Source organism: Petaurus breviceps, unplaced genomic scaffold, assembly GCF_028583685.1.
Source record: "Petaurus breviceps papuanus isolate PSGF00001 unplaced genomic scaffold, PetGlider_PUasm1.0 99, whole genome shotgun sequence".
NCBI classification, from domain to species: Eukaryota; Metazoa; Chordata; class Mammalia; order Diprotodontia; family Petauridae; genus Petaurus; species Petaurus breviceps.
Genome location: NW_027187465.1, coordinates 26111654 through 26124161, shown reverse-complemented (window position 1 = coordinate 26124161; position 12508 = coordinate 26111654). Strand labels below are relative to the sequence as shown.

The 12508-nt window shown below is 43.9% G+C and overlaps 1 protein-coding gene across 1 annotated transcript in view; it reads right to left on the bottom strand.

Annotated features, from left to right (window-relative positions):
- DNAH10 (dynein axonemal heavy chain 10) overlaps window positions 1-12508 on the bottom strand; it is a 172643-nt gene that overhangs the window by 24843 nt on the left and 135292 nt on the right. The window contains exons 55-56 of the mRNA XM_069081604.1: window positions 4990-5164; window positions 610-791 (exon numbers count right to left, since the gene is read on the bottom strand). Of these exons, the coding sequence (XP_068937705.1) occupies window positions 610-791; window positions 4990-5164 (357 nt within the window). The remainder of the gene's footprint in view (window positions 1-609; window positions 792-4989; window positions 5165-12508) is intronic.

The following is a 12508-nucleotide window of genomic DNA, read 5'->3' as shown; positions in this document are numbered from 1 at the left end:
GTTATAGATGTAGGGAAACTGGTCTTAAAGAAGAATCATACTTTCCCCTTCAGAATTTGGGCCTGAAGGATGTTTGGGTCCTCAGGAACTAAAGCACCAAAGGGTTGACTGTTAATTGGTAACTTGGAACATACTCACTATCCACTTTTTAATGTGTCAGCATTAGCTCTATACAGGCAGAAGTCTACTGGGAAAAGGTCAAGGTCAGGTCAAAGACTTATCCTTTCCTTCTCTGAGAAATGCAAGCAAAGGAAAAAAATGTATGGTAAGCAACCAAGTGAAAAGGCTATGTCCTGCCAGATGAAACTTGGAACTACCTGCAGATTTTGTAGATGCCATTGAGAATGAGAAAAAGAATTTTGTTTTTTAAGGAGTCCCAAATCCCCTTGCTGAAATCAAAGCCGTGGACCCTGTGAATGTAAAATCACTTGCTCATTCTCAGTCCTGGGTTACATATTTCTCTGTAGGGCCCCAGATGTATCTCTCTCCCAAGAGATCAAACAAACCCCAAACTCTAGGGTTTTATCTAGATTGAAACAAACCAAGAAAAGTATTGGAAACTCTAAAAAAAAGCTGGGACAGTGTCCACGTCCAGTCATCTCCACTTGCCTCGTATGTTTTTGACTTGGCCCTGGGTAATTGAGTCAAAGTCCATCTCCATGAGAGACCTCAGGAAGTTGGGGTCAGACATCATGCCTTTGGCCGTCTTCCAGTTAAGTTCCTTGTACCCCTTCATAATCAGAATGCACTCGCAAACAGTCTGTACCTGCTTAGGAGGCTTAGCAAAAGACCTAAGGAAAAAAGACCAAAGAAATCAATCGAGCCCAGAAACACAAAATATAAATTAAGATGGACTTGAGGTAAGCGTTTAAAGATTTTGAGGGTGGTGGGAAGGAGCACGTTGAGTTCTGTGGTAGCAGAGCTTTGAACTTGGGGGCAGGAGTGGGGCAAGAGACCTATAGGTTTGAATTATAGCTTTGATGCTTTCCGGATGTGTGACCATGGCCAAATTATGTAACCTATCTGAGCATTACTGGACTGAAAATGGGGATAATAATGCCTGTAGGAACTCTGCCAGGACTGCCCTACCCTACAGAGTTCAACCTCCTCATCTTGCAGATGAGTAGAGTGAGGCCCAAGGCACTCAACTGAGAGTAAGTGACTTGCCCAACGTCACTTGGTTGTGAAGTATCAGAGGCAAGATTTGAACCTGGACCCCCTGATTCAGGAGTCATTGCTTTTTCTACTTTTCCAAGACATCTAGAAGACCGTGTGATGAGGCTCCTTTCCATGTGCACTGTGTATGAGAAATGTGAAAGGTTTGCTCTCTCGAGCAAATATGATGCCCAAAGATCCCAAAGTATAAATCCAGAAATGAAGACGAGAAAGAGGAGAGGCAGGAATCTGAGGCAGTGACCCCAAAAAACAATCCCCCCAAATATGAAGGCACAAAGACTGAGCTACTGCATTGACTGTTCCACGCGTGGAGTCTTTGCATGGACGGGTAACACAGGGCCACCAAAAGAACCCCACGGGACACTGGACATAAACCTGAACTGGAGAGCGTAAATCAGGGCCATTCAGGACCAATGCCTCTGGGAAGGGATGTCTGGTATACTGTTGAATTAAACCAAGGATGTGGAAATGAGACAAAGGGGACAGTGTGGTTTGCTTTTATTTTTTTTTTTGTTTTTTTTTTTCACTTAGGCACAGAATTTGGAGATGGGGAGGGACTTACCTCAGCAAAGGCTGAGGACAGTATGTGCTCATTTCTGTGGTGTCCCAGCCTCTTACCAACCCAAAACCCATTCACCTGGGCTATTCCAAAAGCAAAGCAAATCTTTTCTATTAAGAAACAACACAGGGGTGGCTAGGTGGCACAGTGAATAGAGCATAGGTCCTGCAGTCAGGAAGACCTGAGTTCAAATATGGGCTCAGACACTTAACACTTACTAGCTGTGTGACCTTGGGCAAGTCACTTAACCCCAATTGCCCTGCCTTCCCCCCTCCAAACATAAATAAAAAGAAAAGAAACCACACAGACAGGCTGCACTCCTAATGACTTCTCAGTCCAGCAAAGAGAACAACTTCATTTGCCACAGCAAAGGAATAGCTGTTCCTTATTCCTGGGAAAAGACTACTTCTTGCTACCAATAGCAGCATCTCCAGACAAGCGCTTTGCTTTCTGGATGGAGAAACTGTGCAATCCTAAATCAAATATTTAACTAATAAAAAAGGTTATTTGTGTTCACAGATAAGACAGGCAACCTCCAAAAACTAAGGCAAACATGACATCATCTTCCTCTGAAAGCATTTCAGATGAGCACACAGAAAGGAAAAATAGCAGTGTTGGGTACAGCACAAGTGGACAAAGCCAGCTTGGGTAATGAGCACAAGAAGGGAAGCAGTGAGGTACAGCGGAAAGAACATGGTGCTGGATTCAGAGGCCCTGGGTTCAAATCCTGCCCCTCATGCTCACTGCCTAGGTGATACTGGCTGAGTCACTTACATAGACTGCAGCTTTCTCATCTGAAAGCTGAAGGATTTGAATGAGATGACCCGTGAGGTCCCTCCCAGCTTCTAGCGCCATGACTGTATGACACATTCGTGGAAGAATTGCCCAGGCTGCCCCATTGCAACATGCCTGAAATGTTCCCCTTCCCCATTGCCTCCTCTTAGACTTCCTAGCTCCCTTCAAGGCACCGCTCGGCGCCATCTTGAATTGGAGGCTTTTCCTGATTCTGCTCCTGCTTGAAATTACTTCGTACTATTTCATCTGTGCTCTGTATTTCTCTATCTATGTACATGTTCTCTACCAGTAGAAGAACGTGAGGTCCTTGAGGTCAGGGATTGTTACACTTTCGTTGTAGTATACTTGGCACTTCCTATGGTGGCTCAGATATATGTTCAGTCATTTCAGTCCTGTCCGACTCTCTGTGACCCCTTTTGAGGTTTTCTTGGCAGAGATACTGGCATGATTTGCCATTTCCTTCTCCAACTCATTTTACAGGTGAGGAAATCGAGGCAAACAAGGTGAAGGGACTTGCCCAAGGTCACACAGCTAGTAAGTGTCTGAGGCTGGATTTGAACTCAAAAAGATGATTCTTCCTGACTTCAGCTCTGGTGCTCTAGGGACTATGGTGCAACCTAGTCACCCCAATTATAGAAGACGTTTAATAAATGCCAGTTGAATTTAATTGAATTGTTATGATTCAAGATGCAAAGTCATAAAATGATAACACCTTGGAAAGACTCCTGGGTGGATGAGTGAAAAGGGAGAGGAGTCAGCAAAAAGTAAGAGCAGAAGGAACTTCAAAGACACCAGGGCAATACTCTTTGTTTGACTTTCATTAATGGTGTGAGATACAGCTTCCAGAGTCCACTAAGGAAGGATCTGGGGGTGCAGACAATACAGGGAAAGAGCTCTGTAGATCACCCTTTTTCCTGCCTGTAATGGTCATAGGCATTTGAAGATCTTCCCTGTCCCCAATAGGCCAAATGTAATTACATGAAGCCTGTGGTGGGAGGAGCTTACTGAAGAGGGGAGCAGAGCTCACAGGAAGGTGGGAGTCAGAGCAGTTAGAGCTGGAGGGAGGAGGGGACATCCCCAAGCAGACACCTAGGCTTGTGAGTGTTTGTTTGTGGATAGGCTAAAGGATGGTGTGGCTCTCTGCTGTGTTCTGGTGTATTAACTTCTTTGCTGCCATGATGGATTCAGCTTTCTGGTCTGGGGATTTGGTTTTCTGGTGTCTGAATAAATGTTTTGCTTCTGTCTTTGGAGAGTCTGTTATATTTTGCGATTGAGAACTATAATGGCATGTTCACAGTTGCTGTTGGCGCTACATTGCCAAGGGGGGAAGAACTGCCTGGACTGGCTCCTTTTACCCACTGATTTTTGAAAGACTAGCCATGTGCTTCATTTTGTAGCCACAAGCAAGAACCGGGGACAGAGTAGCTCCTCGTCTAATCATTCACATACCTGGTCTGTTCAAAGAGGAAGAAAAGTACATATGGAACCCATTCTACCCAGTAGCACCTAATGTTTATTATTGTTATTCTGGACCTAAGTGTAGAATTCCATCAACCCATCAATCAACAGCCTTTATTAGGCACCCAGTGTTTGCCCTGTAGCTACACTTGCTGATCCCCATTTTAATCATTCGTTCATGTGCCAGGCACTGTGTGTGGTGTTTGGGACACAGTGACAGAAGTCCTTTCCTTCAAGGGGTTTACAGGCAGCAGATGGAGTGCTGGGCCTGGAGTCAGGGAGACTCGAGTTCAAATCCAACCTCAGAGACTTCCCACTTGAGAGATCCTAAGAAAGCCACTTAACCAATGATTGCCTCAGTTTCCTCAACTGCAAAAGGAGAACAATGATAGCACCAACCTTGAAGGATTGTTGTGAGGATTCAATGAGACACTTGTAAAGCATTTAGAGCAGGGCCTGGTACACAGATGGTGCTTAATAAATGCCTGTTTCAGGGGTGGCTAGGTGGTGCAGTGAGTAAAGCGCCAACCCCGGAGTCAGGAGGACCGGAGTTGGGTTCTGGTCTCAGACACTTAACACCCACACAAAAACACTAGCTGTGTAACCTTGGGCAAGTTACTTAACCCCAACTGCCCTCCAAAAGGCAAATAAATAAATAAAATAAATGCCTGTTTCCTTTTCAGCAAGGGGAGACAACAGGTGTATACAAAATGGGAACAAGATGATTTCAGGAGGAGGGCACAAGCAGCCCGGTGGGGGAGGGGTGTTAGGAAAGGCCTCATGGAGAGTGGTACCTGAGGTTCCACTGAGGAAGTCAGGGATTCTCATGATAGGAAAACTCCCTCTACCAACCCAGACCAGTGCCTGCTCTGTAAGCTGAGGAGTCCCTTGGGAGTCCCCTGGAGTGCTCAGTGTCTAGGGTCTACACAGCCAGGAGGGTCAGAGATAGGCCTGGCCCCTCAGCCTCCCTGACTCAACCCCCTGAGATATGAACACGTTACCTGATCTCTGTGACATCGGATTTGTCCAGCTTCTGCAGCTCCAGCTTGGCTGCTTCTAAGATGGGCATGGCTTCCTCTAGGGCCGTCTCGGCCTCCGCCTTTTCCACCGCGATGATCTTGTTCTGTTCCTCTATCTCCATGGCCTTCTCTTCAGCTAGTTTCTTCTTCTCCTCCGCTGCAGAACAAAGTGGGAAAGTGTGACGTCCCAATGGTGCCAGCACACAGGAGTGACAGCTTCATTTCATAAATGTCCTTCTCAGACATCCTCTCTGGGCTCACCAGGAGGAGCCCTGAGCTCTTGGAACCCAGTCTCCACAGGCCTCCTCTGCTTCTCTCCTCTCTTTCCCTCTGGCCCACTGGCCTCTCTCCACCACTCTCTCATTGGGACACTTGGCTCTCTAGGGCAGCTCCTTCCATGCTGAGGCTATGCTAGAGAAACCATCTCTCCCACTTGCTAGTTTATTTAAATTCCCCACTCTCCCACTGGCCTCCTTTTCCTATACCCATCTTCCCTGCTACTGCATTCCCATCAGATTTAGCCTTATCATCATTATCAAACATCCAATATTCAATCCAATTCAAATCCCACCTCAGGCACCTCCTAGCTATGTGATCCTGGGCAAGTAGCTTAAACTCTCTGGGCCTCAGTCTCTACATCTGTAAAATAAGAGGGGAGAACTCATGGCCTTTAAGTTCCCTTTCCAGTTCTGAATCTATGCTCCTATGACCATAGGGGAGAAGGTTGGCTGAGAACATTGGAGTAGAGATCACACACTGTTGGGGTAGAAAGAGGAAAAGACAAAATTTCAAGATTTCATGGCACGGTGCCATGATGTAGCCGTGAGGGGGGTTTCAGTTGTCCAGACATCCGCCAGTACCAGAAGGAGAGCAGCTAATCACTTCTCAGCCGAAGGAGGTCACTGGGAGAGGAAGGGCCTTGCGTTTGTGCCATTTGGGGAATGTCTGAAGGAACTGAAGATGCTAAGCCTGGGTCAGGGAGTGTGAAGGGATGTCATGCAGAAGGTATGTCAGACTCTTCCTCAGAGGACAGGATCACGACTAATGGGTGAAAGCAGCAAAAAGGCACATGTTGACTCCATATCAGAAAAAAAAACTTCCTAACCACAAGAGCTTTTCAGAGGCAGCATGGAGCCTTGGATGGAGGAGGTGCATTACTACTCATCAGGGCAGGCTACAGGGGGATTATTTTCCAGGAGAGGATGGAGCAGATGGCCTCTGAGGTCCCTCCAGCTCTGAGATCCTGTTACCCATGAGGTGGGTAGTACAAGTATGATTATTGCTATTTTACAGATAGGAAAACCGAGGCTCAGAAAGGTGATTTGCGCAAATCTGTTGACCAAAAGATCAGCAACAAAACAGCAAAACTCTCAACAACAAAACTGGTCCTCTTCTACACCACACGCCTTCACAAGCAAAGGCAAGAAGGAGGAAATGTCTGTGTGGCATGTTCAGAAGACAGTGTGTTGACCAGTTTGGTGAAGGCTGAACAACTGTAAAAAGATCTGCTAACAAAGAAGGATGGAGAGGTCAGTTCCAGAGAGCCCAAGGAGGGACTTGAGCACCCAAAGAAAGAGCTCCTGTTGCTAATGCTATTGTTAACAGTGAGGGGGTTCGCATAGGGCAGGGGTTGATGGGCACAAAATACAGCTTTAGGAAGATCAGTCTGGAATCCAGAAGCCAGAGATGAACGTAATAAGTTCAGGTAAGAGGCAAAGTGACCAGAACCCAGAAGGTATTGTCTGTGGGGACTAAAAAAGAAGGGATGGAACTCAAAAGCATCTCAGAGAAAGAGCATTGTCTAGGCTGCTCATGGTCTCCAGAGACTTCTCATCCCAGGAGATCACACCCACTCGGAACCTCCTGAGGACCTGCTGGCCCTGGGGACCCTCCCTGTCCCTGATTGGAGAGGATGGAGGGTGGCCACTGGAGACCTCCAAGATCCTCCACTTAAGTGGAGACCCAGGGCAGCCAGCTCATCATTTCCCAGTCAGCTGTAGGACTTCCTCACATCCCTCAACCAGATCCCTTCTCTTTTAATGTGTTATCTCCCCCAATAAACTGGGGGCTCCTTGAAGGCAGGGACTGTCTTTCACCTTTCTTTGTATCCTCAACAAATAGCACCATGACTGGAACACAGAAGATGATTCATAAATATTTGTTAAACAATATTAAACATTATTTGATGTTAAATATTAAACAATATTAAACAAAATATTAAACAATGTTAAACAATACATATAGGAAGAAGGAAGGCACTGGAATTAAGAAGGATCAGGAAAGAAAGAAGGTGGGATTTTAGCTGGGGCTTGAAGGAAACCAGGGAAATCAAAAGATGGGGATGAAGCATGGGGGACAAATGGTGAAAATGCCTGGGGGTTGGGAGCTATCTTATGTGAGAGACATTAAGGAAGCTAGTGTCACTAGATCACAAAATACATGGGGATGAATAAGTCACAACAAGGCTTGGAAGATGGTAAAGGACAAGCTTAAGAAGGGCTTTGAAAGACAAACAGAACTTTTTTTATTTGATCCTGGAGGTAACAGGGAGCTGCTGCTTATTGAATAGTGGGGTGACAGAGTCAGACCTGTGTGTTTTGTTGTTGTTCAGTCACGTCTGACTCTTTGTGACCCCATGGACCATAGCATGCCAAGCCCTTCTCTCTTCCACTATCTCCTGAAGTCTATCCAAACTCATGTTCATTACTTCCATGACCTTATCCATTCATCTCATCTTCTGCCATCCCCTTTTCTTTTCGCCTTCAATCTTTCCCAACAGCAGAGTCTTTTCCAATGAGTCCCATCTTCTCATGTGGCCAAAGTACTTAAGCTTCAGTTTCAATATTTAACCTTCCAAGTGAATAGTCTGAATTAATTTCTTCAACTATTGACTGATTTGATCTCCTTGCTATCCAAAGGACTCTCAAAAGTCTTGTCCAGCAGCACAATTTGAAAATGTCAATTCTGCAGTGCCTAGCGTTCCTTATAATCCGACTCGCACAACCATACATTGCTACCGGAAAAAACTATAACTTTGACTATACAGACCCTTGTCAGCAAGGTGGTGTCTCTGCTTTTTAGCATGCTATCCAGATTTACCACAGTTTTTCATCTAAGGAGCAAGCATCTTTTAATTTCATGTTTTCAGTCACCATCTGCAGTGATCTTTGAGCCCAAGAATATCAAATTCAACACTGTTTCCATTTTTTCTGCCTCTATTTGCCAGGAAGTGATGGAGCCAGTTGCCAAGAGCTTAATTTTTTATGTTAAGCTTCAAGCCAGCTTTTACCCTCTCCTTTTTCACCCTCATCAAGAGGCTTCTTAATTCTTCTTCATTTTCTGCCATAAGAGTGGTATCATCTGCATATCTGAGATTATCTATATTTCTTCCAGAAATTTTAATTCCAGCTTTTGACTCATCCAGCCTGGAATTTTGCACAATGTCTTCCTTTTTTTAAGTAAGATTTTATCTTTATTAATTTGTTTGTTTACTTTTAGTTTACAAGATTCAGTTCCACATTCCCTTGAGTTTCAAATTTTCTCCTCTTCCCTCTCCTCCCTGCCCCCAAACCATGGAGGCATGCAATCAAGTATAAGATCTTGCACAATGTATTCTGCATATAAGTTAAATAAATAAGGTGACAATATATAGACTTGTACTCCCTTTCCAAACTTAAACCAATCAATTGTTCCATGTTCACTTCTAACTGCTGTTTCTTGACCTGCATATAAGTTCCTCAGGAGACAAGTAAGATGATCTGGTACTCCCATCTCTTTGGGAACTTACAACATTTGGTTGTAATCCACACAGTAAGCTTTACTGCAGTCAGTGAAGAAGAATCAGATGTTTTTTTTTTTTCTGAAACTCCCTTGTTTTCTCCATAATCCAGTGAATGCTGGCAATTTGGTCTCTAGTTCCTCTGCCTCTTTAAAAACCAGCCTGCACTTTGGTAATTCTCAGTTCACATATTGCTGAAGCCTAGCTTATAAAATGGGCAGCTGAGTGGCCCAGTGGATAGAGTGCCAGGCCCAGAGTAAGGAAGACCTGAATTCAAATCTGGTCTCATATACTTACTAGCTATATGACCCCAGGAAAGTCCTTTAACCCTGTTAGCCTCAGTTTCTTCATCTGCAAAATGATCTGGAGAAGGAAATGACAAAACCACTCCAGTATCTTTGCCAAGAAAACCCCAAATGGGACACAAAGAGTCAGGCATGACCAGAAAGGACTCAACAGCAACAGCCTGCAGAATCTTAAGCATCACTTTGCTGACATGTGAAATGAGCTCGATTGTTCTGTAATCTGAACATTCCTTGTCATTGACCTTCTTTGGGACTGGGAGGTAAACTGATCTTTTCCAATCCAGCAGCCACTGTTGTGTTTTCCAAATTTTGCTGGCGTATTGAGTACAGTACCTTAACAGCATCATCTTTTAGGATCTTAAAGAGCTCAGCTGGAATCCCATCCCCTCTACCAGCCTTACTGTTAGCAATGCTTCCTAAGGCCCATTTGACTTCACCCTCTAGATGAGTAAGACTCTAGATCAGTAACCACACCATGGTGGCTATTGGTGATGGTGAGATCTTTCTTGTATAGTTTTTCTGTGTATTCTTGTCACCTCTTCTTAACCTCTTCTGCTTCTGTTACATCCCTACCCTTTTTGCATTTTATCATGCTCATTTTGCAGGAAACATTCCTTTGATATCTCTAATTTTCTTGAAGAAATGTCTTTCCCATTCTATTGTTTTCTTCTATTTCTTTGCATGGCTCATATAAGAAAACCTTATCTCTCCTTGCTCTTTTCTGGAATTCGGGGTTTATCTTTCCCTTTCTCATTTTCCTTTGCTTCCTTTCTTTCCTATTTGTAAAGTCCCATCAGACAGTCATTTTGCTTTTTTGCTCTTCCCTTTCTTTGGAATGCTTTTAGAATATTGTAGCCTGTAGAATATTGTGAACCTCTCTGGCCATAGTTCTTCAGGCACTCTATCTACCAGATCTAATCCCTTAAGCCTATTTATCACTTCTACTTCATACTGATAAGGGATGTTACTTATTTCCTATATGCTTTAGTTCTTCAATTTAAGTCTAAATTTTGCAATAAAAAACTCAAGACCTAAGCCACAGTCAACTCAGGTCTTGTTTTAAATGACTTTATGGAGCTTCTCCACCTTTGGCTGCAAAGTACACAATAAATTTTATTTCGATATTTTAGACCATCTGGTGATGCCATGTGCAGAGTTGCCTTTTGGGTTGTTGAAAAGAGTGCTTTCTATGACCAGTTTTTTGTCAAAACAGTTATCTTAACAAAGCTCTATTAGTCTCTGCCCTATTTCATTTTGTACTGCAAGGCCAAACTTGCCTGTATTCCAATTATCTTTTGATTCGCTACTGAATGTGACATCTTTTTGTGGAAGATATTGTAGGTCTTCATAGGACTGATCGACTTTGGGGTCTTTTACATCAGGGCTTGGACTTGTATAACTGCGATATTGAATGGTTTGCCTTGGATTCAAACAGATACCGTTTTGTCATTTTTGAAATTATATCCCAGTACTGCTTTTCTTACCTTTTATTGAATACAGGTCTATCCATTTCTTCTAAGGAGATCCTGCCTGCAGTTGCATATGTAGTGATTCCCTGAATTCAATTCGCCCATTCCCATCCATTCAAGTTCACTGACTCCCAAGATGTTGATATTTAATCTTTCCGTCTCCTGTCTGACCACATCCAACTTGCCTTGGTTCATAGATCTTCCATCCCAGGTTCCTATGCAATATTGATCTTTACAGCACTGGACTTTCCTTTTGTCACCACATGTATCCACAGCTGGGCTTCCTTTCAGCCCTGGCCCAGTGCCTTCATTCTTTATGGAGCTACTTGTACTTGTCCTCTGCTCTTCCCCAGTAGTGTGTTGGACACCTGCAGATCTGAGGGGTTTCTCTTCCAGTGTCATATCTTTCATCATTTTAATACTATTCATGGAATTTTCTTGACAAAGATGCTGGAGTAGTTTACATTTCCCTCTCCCAGCAGATCACCTTTTATTAGAACTCTCCACTGGGATGGGTCCATCCTGGGTAATCCTGCATAGCATAGCTTTAGGAAGATCAGTTTTACAGCTGGTTGGAGGATGGGCTCGAGTGTCTTGTTGCCTTGACTTGCCTATCAGAGGAAGGGTATTGAAAGGCACATGCAAAGACAAAAAGGAGAAGGATAGTTGTCAATGTGCCCAAGCTGATAAAGAGATCTGCATGACTAGAGGGAAGAAAAACTTTGGATGAATAACCAGAAATCAAGCTGGTAAGATCATGGAATGGGCAGAAGTGAAAGGGGGAGGTAGCCAATGATGGCAGCTCTTCCCAAGTGGGCAGAAGAATTTGAAGTTAATATATTGATCAATGAGGAGCTTCTATGAGATAGTAACATCATGAGAATAGCATCTGAGAACAATAATCTCAGAAGGAATGTAGTATAAAGTAGACACAAGAGAGGAGAAATTCAGGTCAGGAAGAGCATTGGGTGAGGTCACTGTTACAATTAGCAAAACCAGAGGAGGCCATGATGATCTAGACTGAAACTGGGGGCAAAAAATCTGCAGGTGATAGAAAGACCAGGTAAAAGGTCAGAGCCAAGGACGGAGATCTGGAAATGATTGGCATACACATGTAAACCTAGAGTTGACAGATGGTCAACCTATGACTTCCTGCAAAGGTAATGGAAATGGGAATTTGAAGATCTTCCCTGCCCCTTAATAGGGAGAACAGAGGGAGGAGAGAATGCAAACAAGGAGACAGTTAGGATTGTGAGTGTTTGTTCGTGGGAGAGCCTGGGCAGGGGGAAGGTTCGGTACGGTGTTGCTCCCTGCAGTGATAAGGTGTATTAACTTCTTTGTTGCTATGATGGATTCGGTTTTCTGGTGCTGGGATTTAGTTTTCTAGTGTCTGAATAAATGTTTTGCTTCTGTGTTCTATATGGAGAGTCTGTTATATTTTGCAATTCAGAACTATGCTGGCATACCCATAGTCACCATAAGTGCTGTGAATATTGCCTTGGTGATACAAGGGGACAGGGAGATGGAAAAGATTTAGTGAAGGAGACTAAGTTCTCAAACAAGGAAGAAGGAACAAGTAATTCCAGAATCAATAGGTGAAAAGAGTTCTTCTGGAACAGGTTCAGTCAAGGCAGGAACTTGAGCTTAGGTCAAATTCTCATGACTCATTCAGTACCTAGTAGAGTCTCCAATACTGATTTGTCCAGTAGAAGGCACACTGGGTTTGAAGGGAAATACACATTCAAGTTCCACCACTTTTTACTAAGCTGTGTGACCTCTTGAGCAAGGATCAGTTTTACAGCCGATTGGAGGATGGGCTCAAGTGTCTTACTGACTTGACTTGCCTATCAGAGGAAGGGTATTGAAAAGCACATGTAAAGACAAAAAGGAGAAGGATAGTTGCCAATGTGCTCAAGCTGATAAACAGATCTGCATGACAGGGGGAAGAA